General features: G+C 43.6%; 1 protein-coding gene across 4 annotated transcripts in view; it reads right to left on the bottom strand.

The window, feature by feature from the left end:
* Window positions 1-17,875, bottom strand: part of BCAS1 (brain enriched myelin associated protein 1) — a 79,082-nt gene that overhangs the window by 51,947 nt on the left and 9,260 nt on the right. For all 4 annotated transcript variants that reach the window (XM_048497717.1, XM_048497718.1, XM_048497716.1 and 1 more), the window contains exons 2-4: window positions 15,282-15,358; window positions 13,936-14,020; window positions 2,417-2,991 (exon numbers count right to left, since the gene is read on the bottom strand). In XM_048497717.1, coding sequence (XP_048353674.1) covers window positions 2,417-2,991; window positions 13,936-14,020; window positions 15,282-15,353 — 732 coding nt within the window. In that variant the 5' untranslated portion in view covers window positions 15,354-15,358. The remainder of the gene's footprint in view (window positions 1-2,416; window positions 2,992-13,935; window positions 14,021-15,281; window positions 15,359-17,875) is intronic.

The raw sequence follows: 17,875 nt of genomic DNA on the forward strand, positions 1-17,875 counted from the left end.
AGGCTATCCCTGAAACCTTCTAAGAATGAGGCATGGGTAGAAACAACACATTTTAATTTTAAAAATCTAGTTTTGGGGAAAGATCTAAAGAACAGTGTTGGCTGAGGCAGAGCCAGTTGACAGGTTACAGGAGGAAAATGTTGGGTCATGATGGTGAAGGCTTTTGAATTGATTGGGGTTTTTTATACCACGATGCTGGTTACTTGCCAGAACGTGGTTCTACTGGTTGAACCAGTCAAGTACTAACTGGCAGCTCAAGGAATGGGATTGCTAATTGTTGTTTCACCCTGTAGACCAGGGGTAGGGAACCTGCGGCTCGAGAGCCGCATGCGGCTCTTCTGCCCTTGCACTGCGGCTCCACGAGCCGAACTGCCCGCCCCGTTGGAGCGGCGACGCCGAGCTACTGGCCCCATCCTTGCCCACCCTGCAGGCAGCAGGGCGGACGCATCCATCCGCTTCTCAGAATGAGCGGAGTAAAAGGTAAAAAAAACCTAATAAATACAGTGTTAACTTTATTTTAAATGTCAAAAATTATTTGCGGCTCCAAGTATTTTCTTTTCCCGTGGAAAATGGGTCCAAATGGCTCTGAGTGTTAAAGGTTCCCTACCCCTGCTGTAGACAGTTTCTGCAATTGCTTCTGGTTTCCGCAACAGGTCATTATGACCTATGGAATAGTGGACGACAAGCTGCTTGTACATCATTTGAAGAGAATCCAGCAATGATCTCAGTTCTAAAGACTCCTTCTTTTTAAAAAGTAGGCTTTATGATTGAACTTACAGTAGCATGTTTTGACTGCACTTTATAGAAACGTTAGTATCATCAGGTGCCAGCATGACTGGCTATTGACGATCTTCAGATATAATCTGGAGATGTTTTCCAGAACCTGAATTATAGGGGACTCTTGGATTCAACAGCCTCTGCAGGTGTTTGGACTGTTCTTAAAGGAACTTTCTGAATGCTCTTAAGGAAGTCGTCTTTTGATGTAAGATGATATTCCAGCTTTCACTAAATGTTTTGAATAGTTAGATATATTTTGATAGTTCCTTGACTGTGGTCAGTGGAACTGGCTTATCTGTGATCAGCATTCATCTCCAGATTTTTTTGTTCATGTTGGCATGGATTGATATTGTGTATAATTATTAACAGCCATTCTACCTACGTATATATTTTATATATCTTGGGGTCCTGTACAACATGAAGCCTGACTTCTCTCTTTACTTTCTTCTGGGATTCGGTGGCATGTGGTGGAGACAGTTCTAGTTTTCGTAGGCTGTCGCAACAAACCAGTCAGCCTTTCCACAAGGCTCACTTGCATTTGAAACTTTCTTACAATGCTATCTTCGGCCAAGTTACCCCTTCAAAGCCTGCTGAATTCACTGGAGTTAAAACTACTCACACATAACAGGTTTGCCTGGATCACCCTGGCCACTGGTGGCTGATAAATATAGAAGTTACCTTTTGCTACTGCAACCAAGGAATGAACTCTAATAAGATAATGTAAACCGAAAACCACTCCTCTGCTGTCAGGGGTCACTCCATTCACCAGAAGTCAGCTTTACCACTTATCCAAACACAATGCTATGTAGAGGTGAAGCTCTACAATAAAGCTTGGGACATAGAATGAATTTGCTATTTTGGAGCTCGAACTAAACTTTGTGCACCAAATTCAAAGATCAGTATAATGCTAATGGAACAGCCCCTTTTCTTGCAACTTCAGAAAATAATAATGACGAATTGTGAACAACTTTGGTTAAAGTTTGATAAGGTGGTGCTGTGTAGCGGTTACAGTGTTGTAACTAGGACCAAGGAGACCTGAGTTCAAATCCTTGGTGGGCCATGAGACTTGAGCCAGTAATTATCTCTCCATCTTACCTTAAGGTGACCAGATGGTCACCTTTGTGAACTTTCGGGGCGGAGGGGTAGAAACTCTTGGCGTCGCGACTGCCACCCGTCAGTCCCTAAAATGTTCTATAAGCCAGAAGGCAGTGCGGCAGCCTCCCAAAAATCGGGACAATTGAAATAACCCGCGGGACGCGGGACAAATTGTTTGAAGGCGGGACTGTCTCGCCAAAAGCGGGACGTCTGGTCAGCCTATCTTACCTACAATACAAGATTGTTGTGAGGAGAAAATGGAAGACAAGGAGACAATGTATATTGCCCTTAGTTCCTTGGAGGAAGGGCCAGATTTTTAAAATTCACTAAATAAAATACTGTCAGACAGGTAATATTGCTTTGCATGCCATGTTGGGCTTGTAGGCCTCCAGTGGGCAATGTGTTCTGTGAATCATCAACATTTCACTTACAGCTTTAATCTCCCCATCTTCCTTACCTGTGCCATAAGATGCTACCTCTCCCCATAAATACTTTTACAGGTTTAATAAAGAACCAAATCAGGTACATTTGTTTAAATACTTGCCTTTCCTGGCAGGGCATTATCCGGTGCACTTTGTAATCCTGAAGTTTCTTCTACTGTGATGGGCCCGTCAGGATTTTCTGCCTCTACCTCCCCTCGGCCCTGGGCTTGCGTTTGGTTCTTATCCTTCCGATTTTCGAATTTGAAGAGTCTGTCGAAAAAGGTTAATTCTTTGGGTTTGGCCTCAGACGAAGCTGGCTCCTTTGCCTCCGACGAAGCTGGCTCGGAGAGTTCGATTTCAGTGAGAGATGTTTCACTTAGGGTTTTATCTGAAGCTTCCTCCGGCACAGCTGCAGCGGGGAGATCCACAGACTCACTCGCCGCTTTGTTCGCCCGGCCTGCTTCTGAACTGGTGTCCAGTGGGGCCGATGCAACTGATGCATTTGTCGGCGACTCTTCGGTACGTCCTGGTACAGGCCGTGAAAATGCAAAGGCAAAACGAGATTTGGCAGCTGGCGGGGCTGTTTTGGCTTCCTTCCCGGGATTATTTCCCGGGGCTTCGGAGACGGAGCTTATCTCCATTGTCTTTGGGGAAGAAACAGCCACATTATCCTGGACGCTGTTCACTCTTGCATCCACTACAAGTGCAAACAAGAAAACAACCATTATCCTTTCTGACAGGAAAGAAGCGCCATTAATCTTAACAGCTTGGGCTTTCAATGGACTGTCAACTGCATGGCCCGAATGCGCACTGAGCCCTTTTCAGATGCTAAAGTCCATGTGTACCTGGAGGTCGGCAACTGTAAATAGATCCTCCTTATACGCATTGTCATCGTTGTCATTGTTGTCATCGAATCTTCAGATTCAATACACATAAACCAGAACTCTGGTTTTCTACAGGAGATATATGTGCATGCAAAATCTATTCATTCCCCTTTTTAAAAAAACATAAGTACCACCCATATCATGAGAATTGTATGTAGTACTTACACTTGATACATGTGATTGACAGGCTCCCAGTATGCATTATCTTAGCATGAAAAGGGCTAGTGAGTGTGTTATCCTCTTTATAAAGGGCAAGCTTTGGCCAGCATGGTGTAGCGGTTAAGAGCAGGTGGGTTCTAATCTGGAGAACCAGGTATGATTCCCCACTCCGCCACCTGAGTGGCAGAGGCTTATCTGGTGAACCAGATGGGTTTCCACACTCCTACATCCCCACTGGGTGATCTTGGGCTAGTCACAGTTCTTTGGAACTCTCTGAGCCCCACCTACCTCACAGTTGTCTGTTGTGGGGATAGGAAGGGAAAGGAGCTTGTAAGCAACCTTGAGTCTCCTTACAGGAGAGAAAGGTGGGGTATAAATCCAAACTCCTCTTCTTCTTGCATGTGGATCTAAGTGATCAAGACTTTCCACACTATCATGTGTGGAATCATGCTCCCCAAGTCTCCAGGAATTTCCCAACACAGCATTGGCAACCCTGCCTTCTTGTGGCCTGCTCCAATAATGCCTCAAATCATAGGACTATAAAAAAGAAGATTTACAGGACTATAAAAAAGAAGATTCCAACAACTGCCCTTTTCATGTCAAGTCACAACATTGAGAAGTGTTTTGCCATTGCCTGCCTCTGTGCTACGCCCCTGGCATTCCTTGGAGGTCAGCCATACACCTACTTGCCAGGATAGAGGACGAGAGTGGCCCTTTCTGCATAAAACCCCTTCAGCTCCCCCTTTACCATGATGTTTGTCAGCACTCACCCCCTCAAAATGATTCATGGCTGCCAGGAGGGGTTTTCCCTCTTTTTTTGTTTAGTTATTTGTTGAATTGATGCTACAGTACTTCAATGCTTCTTGCTTCAATTCTCTATAGCTTGTGTACTCAATGCTTTTAAGACTTTAACCCCCCCCCCCATTAAAAAAACACACAGAAATTATGCAAACAACAGGGAAGGGGGGATGGAGCGAACTCAGCGCCGTGATAAAATGGCGCCGAGGAGGAAATTTGGTGATGAGACAGAGGCATGGAAAATGCAGTAAATAGATCGCACAGGAAGTAAAAACGTTTTGAAAATGTTTCATGTTTAGAATGCACTAAGTCATATTGGTCTGTCTGACCATTTTAGCCTGAAGAACACCACAAATGCACCTCTTGACATGGGAGTACCTGCCCAGCATCCATCCTCCTCTCAAGGTAGTGATTGTCCTAATTTACGGTGACCAGACATCCCGCTTTTGGCGGGACAGTCCTGCCTTAAAACAATTTGTCCCGTGGGTTTTTTGAAGTGTCCTGATTTTTGGAAGGCTGCCGCACTGCCTTCTGGGCAGTGACAGGGCGGGAAACCGGGAAGCGCCCCAGAAGGCAGTGCGCTCCGGCGGCTGTGCGTGCATGCGCACGTGCTTGCGCGGCTGCCCACCTACCCGCCCGTCCTGGTTTACAAAGGTGACCATCTGGTCACCTTATCCTAATTACGCCCCACAACTCCCTCATCCTTTGAGAATTTGGGTCCTGCAGCAATGGCTTAAAAGCCTTGTTATTAACTTATTAGTCAAGATGCAAACCGTAGCAGCTTTTGGCCTCAAAATGAAACTCCTGTCACTTATCTAAGCGAAGCCAAACACAGAGATAAAAGCAGGTTATGGTAGATTGGCATGCCTTTGATTTTAGAAGCAGCAACTGAAGCGAGAACAAGAAAATGATTTCTGAGGGAATTTCTTGAACAGCTGTAAGAAGATATGAGCCAAGGCTAAATCAAGGAAAGGGAATTATCTGAGGGAGTGGGGGTGACTTTATACAGACCTGGCAAAAAACCACAAAATGCATGCAGCTTGTTTTACATGTCCTCACAGAATCCCCAGAAAAATGACAAAGGTGGTAGATAACTATATTCCTGCAGATAGCCATTGCAGTCCAAAGTAAAATCCAAAAGCAGTGTAATGTCTTTAATTAAGGACAACCAAAACAACACAAATAGTAGCTGTCATGCCCCCACAGAGGCTTTTGTTATTTCCCCATTATGCTTCAGTTTCCTTATTATGCTTCAGTTTCCCCATAACTAAAGCATGGCTTTAGTTCATTGTTAAGTTGTCTAAGGGAGGGTATTTCAGTTAGCACCTGTCCCTTTAAGACATTTCCCAATGGGCAGTTTCCTTTCTTTACCCAGTAATCCCCTGTTTTAGTTCTAGCCAGTCAGTCAGAGTGAGGTGCCAAGGGTAGTTGGAGACTGGAATGTTTGTGATGTCCATATTAGTATATGGTGGTCCATAGAGCACAAGTTCAGTTTAACAGCAGTTAGAACTAGACAAAGACTGAAAGAACTGAAAGGAAGCAAGGCACAGTGGACTTTCTTGAAAGCAGTCAAGAGAAGACACCGTCTACAGCTTCAAACCTGCTCAAGACAAGCAAGTACCCTGATTTAGATAGACACAAGGGAGGAGTTAGAGTCTTGATTCTCTCCAGTAATAAACCTACTGTATGAACTGTTGAACCTGGCTTGTGTCTCCCCCACTCTGTCCTATCCATGTACAGGGCACCAAAAGTAGATTCACTTGGGTGGCAGAACAGTAGCTCTGTACATTTTATAGTCAATATATGTATGATCTAGCTCTTTTCACATGTTACAGTGAACACACATCTGTCCCACTTGTGGGTTGCCATCTCTGGGTGGTAAAACACCTGGAAATTTTGGGGATGAAGCCTGAGGGAGAGAGGGGAGGGACTTCAGTGTGATCTAATATCACCTTCCAAATCAGCCATTTTCTACAAGGGAACTGAACGCACTTGAAGATCAGTTTTAATAGTGTGAGATCTCCAGGTATCACCTAGAGTAGAGGTCTGCAACATGTGGCTCTCCAGAAGTTCATGGAGATCTCACACATTGGCCAATTGGCAATGCTAGCAGGGGCTGATGGGATTTGTAGTCCATGAACATCTGGAGAGCCGCACGTTGCAGACCCCTGACCTAGAGGCTGGAAACTTTAGTGTTCACCTGTTTGCATGAAAGAGTCAAAGTTTGTTCATTTTACAAACAAAAACAGGGACCAGTACCAGGATAAATGTGTGGCCTCAATAACAAAATAAGCGTTGAATAGAACATGAAAATGACTCAACACATGTATAAAGAAAAACTCCATACTGCACTTGCATTCAGTATAACTTGTAAACAAGACTTGTGTGTAACCTTGACTTGTGTGAAAGCATGTGTACCTCAGTGTCCCATTTAAACCCCACAACTACCCCAAATTCTTAGTTTTATGTTTAAAGTGAATTTACTTTACAAACAGATGTGTGTGTGTACACTGTAACAATGTCCTTTTTGGTGTGCACTTGAGCAGTTCTTATATTACATTCAATGTTGCCCTACAACTACAAGTTCTGGGAGAAATGGGACACACAATACCCATGAAGCTATGTACCATCGCCATTTCACGTGAAGAGGGCAACACTTGGACTTTATATGGACATAAGATTTAGTACACACTACACCAAACCTATGTGTACACTCTTGGGTTCCTCCAATGGGCCATACATAAGGTTGCCAACCTCCAGGTGGGCCTTGGAGATCTTCTGTTGCTACAGCTGATCTCCAGATAATAAAGATTGTTTCCCCTGGAGAAAATGGCTGCTTTGGAAGGTGGAGTCTATAGCATTGATCCCTTCCCTTCCCAGGCTCAACCCATAAAATTCAGGTATTTCCCAATCCAGTGTTGGCAACCCTCACCTTACAGCACCTGTGCCAGAATCTTCAGAGGTGTGCAATTTGGCAAAGCTGAACTGAACCCCACCCCCTCCCAAAATACCTTATGAATATTTTGGGGAGCGTTTTCTCCCGAAAAATGGTAGCCATATAAGGGAGCCGAAAAATTGATCTTGAACAATGCCGAATTTTTCGGCATTTTTTCCAGGCTGCTTTGGCCCCACTGCCATTAAATACAAGGAATCCCTCTCCCTCCTCACTTACCTGCTGGCTGGCCAGGTCCAGCGTTCAACTCGGCGCACTGTTTCTGGGCTTCATGTGGAGTTTGGAGGTGCAATGTGGAGTTGAATGCTGGACTCGAACCGTGGGAGCCCAGCGTTCAGCTTCACACACTGCCTCTGGGGTTCATGTGGAGTTTGGAGGTGGGGTGTGGCCAGGCTGAGCCCAGCATTCAACTTCATGTGCCACCTCCAAACTTTGCATGGAGCCTGGAGATGGCATGGAGTGGAAAACTTGGCTCAGCTTGACTGGATTCAGTGTTCAGCTCTAAACTCTACATGGAGCCCAGAGGCAGCAGGAAGTACATTCAGCTCTGCACTGCCTACTTCCTCCAAGATCCAAATTGAGTTCAAAGGCAGGTGGACCTTTTTTGGGTTCAGGTCTAATAACCCAATCATTTTCAAAAACCTGATAAAAGCTGGTATGAGCATAAGAACTTAAGAACTTAAGAACAAGCCAGCCGGATCAGACCAGAGTCCATCTAGTCCAGCTCTCTGCTACTCGCAGTGGCCCACCAGGTGCCTTTGGGAGCTCACATGCAGGAGGTGAAAGCAATGGCCTTCTGTGGCTGCTGCTCACGATCACCTGGTCTGCTAAGGCATTTGCAATCTCAGATCAAAGAGGATCAAGATTGGTAGCCATAGATCGACTTCTCCTCCATAAATCTGTCCAAGCCCCTTTTAAAGCTATCCAGGTTAGTGGCCATCACCACGTCCTGTGGCAGCATATTCCAAACACCAATCACACGTTGCATGAAGAAGTGTTTCCTTTTATTAATCCTTATTCTCCCCCCCCCCCCCCCCAGCATTTTCAATGTATGCCCCCTGGTTCTAGTATTGTGAAAAAGAGAGACAGAAAAATGAAGATGTGTGTTGGTTTTTTCCCAGGGGTTTGGGAAAATTTCTGTGTCCATTAAACCAAAACACCAAAAATACTGATTAAAAAATTGTGCACACCTCTAAATGGTATTGAAGACTGTGTCACACCTGAATCAAACAACAATCACAAGGGAATTGTTTACGAGAGCCTCCAACTCATATTTGACCATTACACAGGATGCAGGTGAGAAGCCTGAACCCAACCTGTGATCTGTCTAATGTGTAAATGTACTAGGTCACTTCCAGTGGTGGGACTGAAATAATTCAACAACCGGTTCCAGTGGTGGGATTCAAATAATTTAACAGCTGGTGGTTTACAAGCACCATTTTAACAACCGGTTCTGCCGAAGTGGTGCGAACCGGCTGAATCCCACCACTGGTCACTTGTAATGGCCAAAGAAAAGCATGTAGACACAGCTTTGAGTTCACTCTATTCCAGCAAGCCAGAGCACTTTGCTATGGAATCAGGGAAAGTAATGTAATAGGTAGCCATTGGTGCATCCACATCAAGGAAAAGCAGAGGAACTGTTTGATTAGGTTGACTAACTGGGTTGATTCTGTTATTTTAGCAGACTGGCACACTTACTACACCCAATTACTAAATATGTAGTTGAATACACAGCATCCGTCAGGGTGCTGAGAAACCAAGGAAGTATGAAGTCGAAGTGTGGCTACATTGCATGGAGAAAGTTCCATGTCCAACCCCTGGTGTCTCCAGGCAAAGAAGCCGGGGTTGGAAAAAAGATTGCAAATGCATAAAATAGAATGCTTATTTACTTAATGAGATCTCTTGCCCGCAATGAGAAACTGGCAAACCTAGACTAGGGTGACCTAGTAGACAAGCCCACTCCCACTCACTCTGAGTGATGGCAAGCTGTTCGACTCATGTTCTGCAAATTGACTCCAACCCCCTGCAAGCTATTGCTGCAAATGCTCTGAGAAAGGCTTTCATGGCTGGATTCAACTGGTTGTGGTTTTCCGGGCTGTGTAGCTGTAGTCTGGTGGATCTTGTTCCTAACGTTTCACCTGCATCTGTGGCTGGCATCTTCAGAGGTGTATAACAGAGGGAAGTCTGTTACACACAGTCTGTGTGTATCAGATTTCCCTCTGGCTCATTCCGCACATGCAGAATAATGCACTTTCAAACTGCTTTCAGTGCTCTTTGAAGCTGTGTGGAATGGCAAAATCCACTTGCAAACAGTTGTGAAAGTGGTTTGAAAACGCATTATTTTGCGTGTGCGGAAGGGGCCTAAGTTACAGACTACAGACCTGTAGCCCTTATAATTGGGCATTTATATGAACTTATACACAGAGGAGAGAGCCAGCATGGCATAGTGGTTAAGGTGTCCGACTAGGGTCTGAAAAACACAGATTCAAATCCCCACTGCCACGGAAATATATGAGGTGACCTTGAGCCAGTCACATACTTTCAGTCCCGAACCTGACTAGTGTTTGGATGGGAGACCTCCAAGTTATACCAGGGACATGATGTGGAAGCAGGCAACAGCAAACTATGTCTGGACATCTCTTGCCTAGAAAATCCTATGAGGTTGCCATGAGTCACCTGTGAGTTGACATGAAAAAATACACACACACACACAAACAGGTGGATGAGAGTATAGGCAAACAATTTTCTATTTTACTGAAAACACAACGTGAAAGACAGGAGTGACAACTCTGCATGAATCAGAACCTAGTCAAATATCATTAATCATTCCAAGCTAACACCCACAGTTCATACATGAGTTTGACATATCAACCTTTTTGTACTAAAACAATATGCCTCCACCTCTGTACACAACACAAACACACAGAAATAGTCTGACAACAGAAAATTAAAAATCTAGATAATGGAAGGGTTGTTTCTAACGCCTTAATCAAAACTTACCTGTATATATCTTAAAATAATCATTGGGTCCTGGAAATGGCAGGAATATCTTAAAGAAAACATATGTGCATTAAGTGCCATCAAGTCACTTTCGACTTATGGCAAACCTATGTCCTATCACTAACAGCCTTGCTCAGATCTTGCAGACTGAGGGCCATAGTTCCTTTTATAACAGTACATCTATCTCATGTTGAGTCTTCGGCCCCTTCCGCATGTGCAGAATAATGCACTTTCAATCCACTTTCACAATTGTTTGAAAGCAGATTTTGCTATTCGCATAGTAAAATCCAGCTGCAAAGTGCATTGAAAGTGCATTATTCTGCATGTGTGGAAAGGGCCTTCCTCTTTTTCTTCTGCCTTCAACTTTTCTTAGTGTTATTGTCTTTTCCAGTGACTCGTGTCTTCTCATTAAAGTATGATAGCCTCAGTTTAGTCATTGTAGCTTCACACTTGATTTGACCTAGAACCCACTGATTTGTCTTTTTGGTGGTCTACAGAATCAGTAACATTCTCCTTCTACACCACATTTCGAAGTCATCTCCTTTCTCCCTGTCACCTTTTTTCATTGCCCAGATTTTTTACCATGCCCATACCTAGTAATAGGGAATGTAATGGCATGAATTAACTTGATCAGTGACAAATCCTTACATTTGGAGCTGCCCAAACTCACAATCTTACAATCTCACACACAGCACATGTCACTAAAACACATTTGCTGATCAGGACTTGGGGTTCAAGACGAGCCGGAACTACTCGCTTGGTTTTCACATTATCAGATGCTTTTTTACATTAGCTAACATAACACAGCTTTTGTATGACTTTTGAACTGTACCCGTGTTATTTTAGAAGTGCACATTTTTGCCTGGAGCTTCTCAGATCCCAAGGAATTCATCCATGCACAGGCACATTTCCACTTCTAGACAGTAACTTTCCTGCCTTCCCCCTGCCACTGCAGCCTAAAGTATTTCCAAAATGCTTTTCTGGGGGAGAGATCCCCAAAATATATTTGGGGGGGAAGCAAGAAACTTATACTCCACAGACAGAAGTCCTTCTGCTGTGAAAAACACAGCTGGATCCCAGCCCGTGCATGTGCCTGAAATCCATGGAGGAAGGGTACTAAGCACTGGTAAAGCACAATACATCTTTTTTTTTTTGGTGGTCTACAATCTGCCCCTTTATCCAACTATTCGTGTGATTTTTTACTTCATGCAAGAGCCAAAGTTTATGCTCCTTTCTGATAAGATAAAAATGGCTAAGCTTCTAAATAACTCTAATGTTGAAATCTCTGAAGCTGTTGCTATATTTTTACTCTGTGTACTGCAAGTTGTGCAATAATGATCTTCTTATTGTATTTGGAATTCTTGACACACACCGGTTTTATGCCTAATAAAGGTTTTGGATTTGGATTTGGCAAGAGCCAAAGGCTGTAACCAGTTTAGCAGATGCCCTTTCAAGGACCTAAGCGGAGCCGCTTCAATGTGATTTAAGGGCCTGATGGATTAATATTCACCATCCAAGATGCATAGGGTTACCAATTTTGGATTGGGAAATACCTAGGGATTTAGGGGGAGGAGCCTGAAGATCGTAGAGTTTGGGGAGAAACTTCAATGGGGTATAACGCCATAGAGCAGGGCTGGAGCGAGGGGGAACTACGCCCGGGGCATGCGGTGCCCTGCACCACTGCCACTCCCCCCCAGAATGCTTCTGCCATGCCCCACACCAGCGCACGCCTGTTGCATCATGCATACCCCTTTCCATTGGCGCTATGCCACTGCCATAGAGTCCAACTCCTAAAGTGGCTATTTTCTCCAGGTGAACTGGCCTACAGATCAGTTGTAATCCCCAAAAGGTCTCCAGCAACAGCTTGAAGGTTGGCAACCCTAAGGATTGTCTGAGATGCTGGTTCTCTGTGTTTCAAACTGATTCTCCATGTCCTGATTTTAAAACACACACCTTTATGGACTAATCAGTCATGCAAAGCCATGGAGCTCAGTAGTAAGCCGGTGTTTCCTAAGGGGGTGTGATCGTTCTTGCGGTGTTTGTCCTGCATGGTTTTATCTCAAGCCTTTTTTTTTAGCTCCTAGCTTTTGCCCATGCTAAAGATGATGAAGAGAACAGCTCTGAAAAGGTGTGCTCAGAGAACCCTGCTCAGGCCCACTCAACAGGGTTTCCTCCAAGAAAGTGTTCTTAGGTTTACACTGTCATTCCTCCTTCATTTCATTTCATTTATTCCCTTTCGGGCTCAGGTTGGCTTCCAATACAACACATTACCAAAAAAAATCATAATTTTAAACAATTTTAAAACAATTAGCAAAACCAGATGGCGACTAAAATTCAGCAATGAATACCTCATTCCACACTGCACAAGGAATACAGAGAAAAAGAAGAGTTTGGATGTATACCCCACTTTTCTCAACTGCATGGAGTCTCAAAACCACTTAAAAACTCCTTCCCTTTCTCTCCTCACAACAGACACCTGGTTAGGTAGGTGGGGCTGAGAGAGTTCTGAGAGACCAGTGACTGGCCCAAGGTCACCCAGCAGGCTTCATGTAAAGGAGCAAGGAAACATACCTGATCTTAACCACTACACTATGTATATGAATTGCAATATCTGCTGGGCATGAGTAAGAGAATACCACCAGTTGAACTCTTGTATGGGTCTAACTTTTTTTGTAGTATAGTAAAGAAAAATAAGTTTATGAACTGCGGAGAAAAGAAAAGTAAACTATTTTGTAAGTATCTAACTAGTTCTATGTGAAATAAGTGATAAGTCCCTATGTAGACATGAGAATGAATGCAACACCACATTTCATACCTCAAACACACTTTCTACATGGACGCCAGAACTGAACACCAATTTGGCATGCAACAATCTTATAAACTGTAGAAGCCAGTTTATTCCCAGGCACATGGTTAAGACTGTCAAAGGTGTGTCCATGTTATGTGGGAACACCTATGTAACACCAGTGTACACACATCAGTCAAGTTTGCTGTCTAAAACAAACCACCTTAAACTTTTTTACATACCACGTAGAGCAACAGGTCTCCATAGAAAAGAACCTGACTCAGTAAAATATATCTCTTTGCCCACTTATTCCTTTTACCTTTCCTATCCCTGAAGGGATCAAGGTGGATAACAAGGACAAATGAACAACAATTAAATCAGAAGTGGTCAAAATATATTCTTAAAAAACACACATTAAAAACCCAGTTTTTAAAATACATCAAAGTTCTGACTCGGATGATAACAACCAAGTACAGTTATGCTGGGAATGCAGAAATTGTCAATTCCTAAGCCTTGGGGGAGGAGGAAAGAGGGAGAATGAGAGACAGGGTTCCCACCTCTGGGTTGGGAAATCCCTGGAGATTTGGGGGTGGAGCCTGAGAAAGTCAGGATTTGGGGAAGGGTCCTCAGCAGCGTGTAATACCCACCCTCCAGAGCAGACATATTATCCAGACAAACTAACCTCTGTCATATGAAGACCAGTTGCAATTCTGGGAGATCTCCAGTCCTCATCTGGAGGATGGCAACCTTCAAAGAGCAGCCCATGGGCCCAAGGTTTGTCATTCTATCTGAATGCAGCCAGTAAATAGTCCCCAGTCACTTAATGAGCTTTACAACTGAACCACTTTCCTCAAGTGTAAGTCCAACACAGTAACATTTTCTTAATCAGAATTATAACCTTCTAATTAACCCCCTTGACTTTAGTAGACTTTGCTTAGGACAACACTGCAATTCTGCAGCTGGAAATGTATCACTTTACCTTCTGTGTGACCAACACGGCGTGGGGATAATCATACTAGACTATGGGAATAGACAGAACAGGTCTTCCTTTCCAGAACATACCTATTTCACCCTTTGTAGAAGAGATCTGTACAGTCTCGATTGTGACAGGCCCATTCTGAATATTGTCAGGTGGTTCAGAAGAGATCTAGAATATTAAATGATAAGTTAGTAATCCAAATCACCTTGCCACAGTCCGATGTATTACCTTGTAAATGTATTACCTTGTAAAGCAAAAAAAAAAATCTGGAAAGTTATTACAAGAGTACTTTGCATGCTCAGGAGAGAAGGCAGCATGGTATAGCCCAGGGGTAGGGAACCTTTAACACTCAAAGAGCCATTTGGACCCGTTTTCCATGGGAAAAGAAAACACTTGGAGCCGCAAATAATTTTTGACATTTAAAATAAAGATAACACTGTATATATTGGGGTTTTTTTACCTTTTACTCCACTCATTTTGAGAAGTGCATGGATGTACCCGCCCTGCTGCCTGCAGGGTGGGCAAGGATGAAGCCGGCTGCTCGGCCTTGCCGGCCACCAGGAAATTGCCCGCCACCCTCCAACGAGGCAGGCGAGAGGGGAAGCCCGTGGCGTGGCCCAGCTGGCTGCGGGCAATTGGTGTGCCCGCCCTGCTGCCTGCAGGGTGGGCAAGGATGAAGCCGGCGGCTCAGCTCATGGAGCCGCAGTGCAAGGTCAGAAGAGCCGCATGCGGCTCTCGAGCCGCAGGTTCCCTACCCCTGGTATAGCCCCACTCTAGGAAGCTAAACAGGACCAGTATTCAGAAGGGAGACCACCAAGGAAGACTCAGCTGAGAAGGGTGAGGGCAAAGCACCTCTGCTTCTCACTTGCCTTGAAAGTCCCTTATGGGCCACCGTAAATTGGCTGCAACTTGATGGCACTTTACACATCCTATGCATGCTAACTGTCCACAATCCTCACCAGTTGTGTTGGCAACCACTCTGGGAAAAAAAAGTCCTATATCTTTAGCAGAGGCTTCAAGTTGAAAATTTTGATGGCATGGAAGGAAATAACCTGGTAAATAACATTCCATAATGCTGCATGGAAGCAAGGAAAATATAACCTTCCAGTAGCATCCAACCCAGAACAAAAGACCCATTATGTAAGTGACCTATCTCTTAATACCAGAGCACAAATATACCGGTAAGTAAAACAACATCCAAAAAGAAAATCCAGATTCTAATCCCTTACTTTGTAGTTGGTTAGCCTCTCCGTTCCAATTATCCCATCTCCGTCTTTAAATATCACCAGTATTCACCGCATTGCAACAAGCCTTAATTCTGGACAATTATGCTTGGCAAGGCCAAATGTATGACTTTTAAAGTGCCTTTTGATTTCTCCAGGCAGCAATATCCAAGTCAAACACGACAAAGCTTTCGACTGAAAGTTACCTCTGAATATGACGTTCTGTGAATGATTTCTTGATCTGTAGGCTCCTCTTCTTTCGTTAGGCTGTTCCCCATTGTGGCTGTGTTTGAGAAATTGAAAAAAATAGAAGTTCAGAAGATGCAGTCCTGAACGTACATGAAGTTGCCTCATCCAGCAAAGACAGTATTGCCTCCTTAGACCTGTCCCGGCTTTCCAGGGTCTCAAGCAGAGGTCTTTCGTACCAGGTACTACCTGATCATTAACTGGAAGATCTGGGAATTGAATCTGGGACTTTCTCTTTGGCACCTTCCGCACATGGAGAATAATGCACTTTCAATCCACTTCCAATGCACTTTGAAACTGGATTTTGCTGTGTGGAATAGCAAAATCCACTTGCAAACAATTGTGAAAGTGGATTGAAAGTGCATTATTCTGCATGTGCGGAAGGGGCCTTTCAAGTACTGTACCACTGAGCCACTGCAGGTTTTAGCCACGAACAGAATTTAGCTGTGCCTTCAGGTCTGAAAATGTAAGATTATAAATTATGTATTTATTTAGAAAATGTGCATAGTGCTTCTCCACAGACCTGCTCCATTTAGCTCATGAACTAAAACAATACAATAAAACCAACATCATAAAAGCAATCTATTAAAAACAAGGTAGGGGCATAAAACAGCATAAAAGAATAATGAGCTGCATAAAATGATATTGATAAAACAGTCTGTCTTCCGGTGAGAATGGTGTCTGGTGCAGATATCCTGACATCTTGCTCTTCCTAATCTGTTTGCTTTAATTTGTTTTAATCTGTGTGATAAATTTTCCTCCCCGGGAAACAAGAGACAGAGTTTGGAAGACTGGAAGGTTCCTTTATGAGAACATTATAATTTGCTTACAATTCATTTTATCTCTGGAGCTTCCGTGGAATTTTAATTGAATGTTATGATATGGAACCCGCTGCAGGACTGGATTAGAGAGGATATCTCTCTTTGTAAGATGTAAGACTTTATGAATTTTAGTTAATGCCTCTTGTAGCCAGAGAAGAGGCTACTAACAGAGCTTCTTGCTCATCCCTAACCCAGAGGTGGAATTCAGCAGGTTCTCACCAGTTCCCGAGAGTGGGTTACTAATTATTTGTGTGTGCCGAGAGGGGGTTACTAATTGGGTCTGCTTTTCCATTTGAAATTCCATTAGGTCCAAAAATCATAAAGTCCTGTTGTTTCCTATGTGGCTGGTTAGCAAAGGTAGAAAACGGGATCATTCTCCCTGTTGGGCTGTTGCAAAAATATGTTTTAGAAATATGGTAAAGTTCCTTGTTTAAGGAAAGTATCCTTCTTTTGATTTCTAGAAACAAAATTAAGTATTTGAAAGTATTAAGTATTTGACAGGCAGTCAATTAGAGGAGAAGTAGTTGTTTCTGTTGGCAGTGGACAATAGGACTTGCTATAATGAGTTTAAATTATGGACAGAAGGATACCAGCTGGAAATTAGGAACTTTTTTTATAGTAAGAGTTTTTTACAGTAACAGAGAAATAATTAATGCCCCGCCCCTGGAATGCCCGCCCCCGTCGTGCCCTGCCCAGCCCCATTGGTGCTACGCCACTGTTTGAATCCCACCACCATGGGAACCTGTTACTAAATTTTTTGGATCCCACCACTGCCCTAACCTGTAGCTTTTAGCTAGAGGTGGTGTGAAAATGTCAGTTCTTTTCTATATACTGGAGGAAAGGAATAATTTTTACCTGGCAAAATGCTCACTGCCCGTTCCGCATGGGCCAAGAAACACGGGTTAATGATGGTAAAAAATCCGGTTTTGGGGGGGACTTCACATGGATCCCGCCCCTAAAGTGAATCTGTCCCGTGTTATTTTCCCTAAACCGGGTTTTTTTTTAGAATCACGCTATTCATGAGTCTGTTTACAAATCCCAGGTTGCATCCACTTCTGAGCTAACGCCCAGGCAGGAAGCACTTTATTTGGCTGTGCTTTCCTTTTTTAAATTTTCCGGCATACATCTGCATAGCCACGCAGGCGCAAAGGGTCGTATTGTGGTATCGTAAGATGTGTGGCTGCGGGGGTTCATTTGTGCATGCATCGGTGGGAGGTAAATATAAAATGTACATGTACATTTTCTATGTACATTTTCTAAATAGCTATGCATCAGTGGGAGGCAAACGTAAAAAATAGACATGCCACTGTGGAAAGGCACATGGGCTCTGATCGCTGGCTGCAGAGGTACGTGAACGCAAAAACAGGAAAGAGGGTTACTTTATCATCATCATCATCATCATCATCAACAACAACAGCAACAACAACCTTTTATTGGCATGAGTTTAAAATACAACAGAGAGGTTGAGGAGAGTCAAGTTAAAATAGATAGATTCAGACATTTCCAACAGTTAAAACAATAAATAAATAAATAAACAAACAAACAAACAAACAAACAAACAAATAAACAAACTAAAATCTGTGGCGAATCTGTTGTGCCAGCGCCAGGAATTTGGCAACGTCTAGGGATCTCTGAGGAGACTGATCACAAAGCAGATAGAAAGATTTGACCTTGTCTGATGAATAGGCATAGTTCTCAGTATATGTGTCTATATATTGTCTTCTAAGTGAAAC

Source organism: Sphaerodactylus townsendi, linkage group LG05 (assembly GCF_021028975.2).
Source record: "Sphaerodactylus townsendi isolate TG3544 linkage group LG05, MPM_Stown_v2.3, whole genome shotgun sequence".
Lineage (NCBI taxonomy): Eukaryota > Metazoa > Chordata > Lepidosauria > Squamata > Sphaerodactylidae > Sphaerodactylus > Sphaerodactylus townsendi.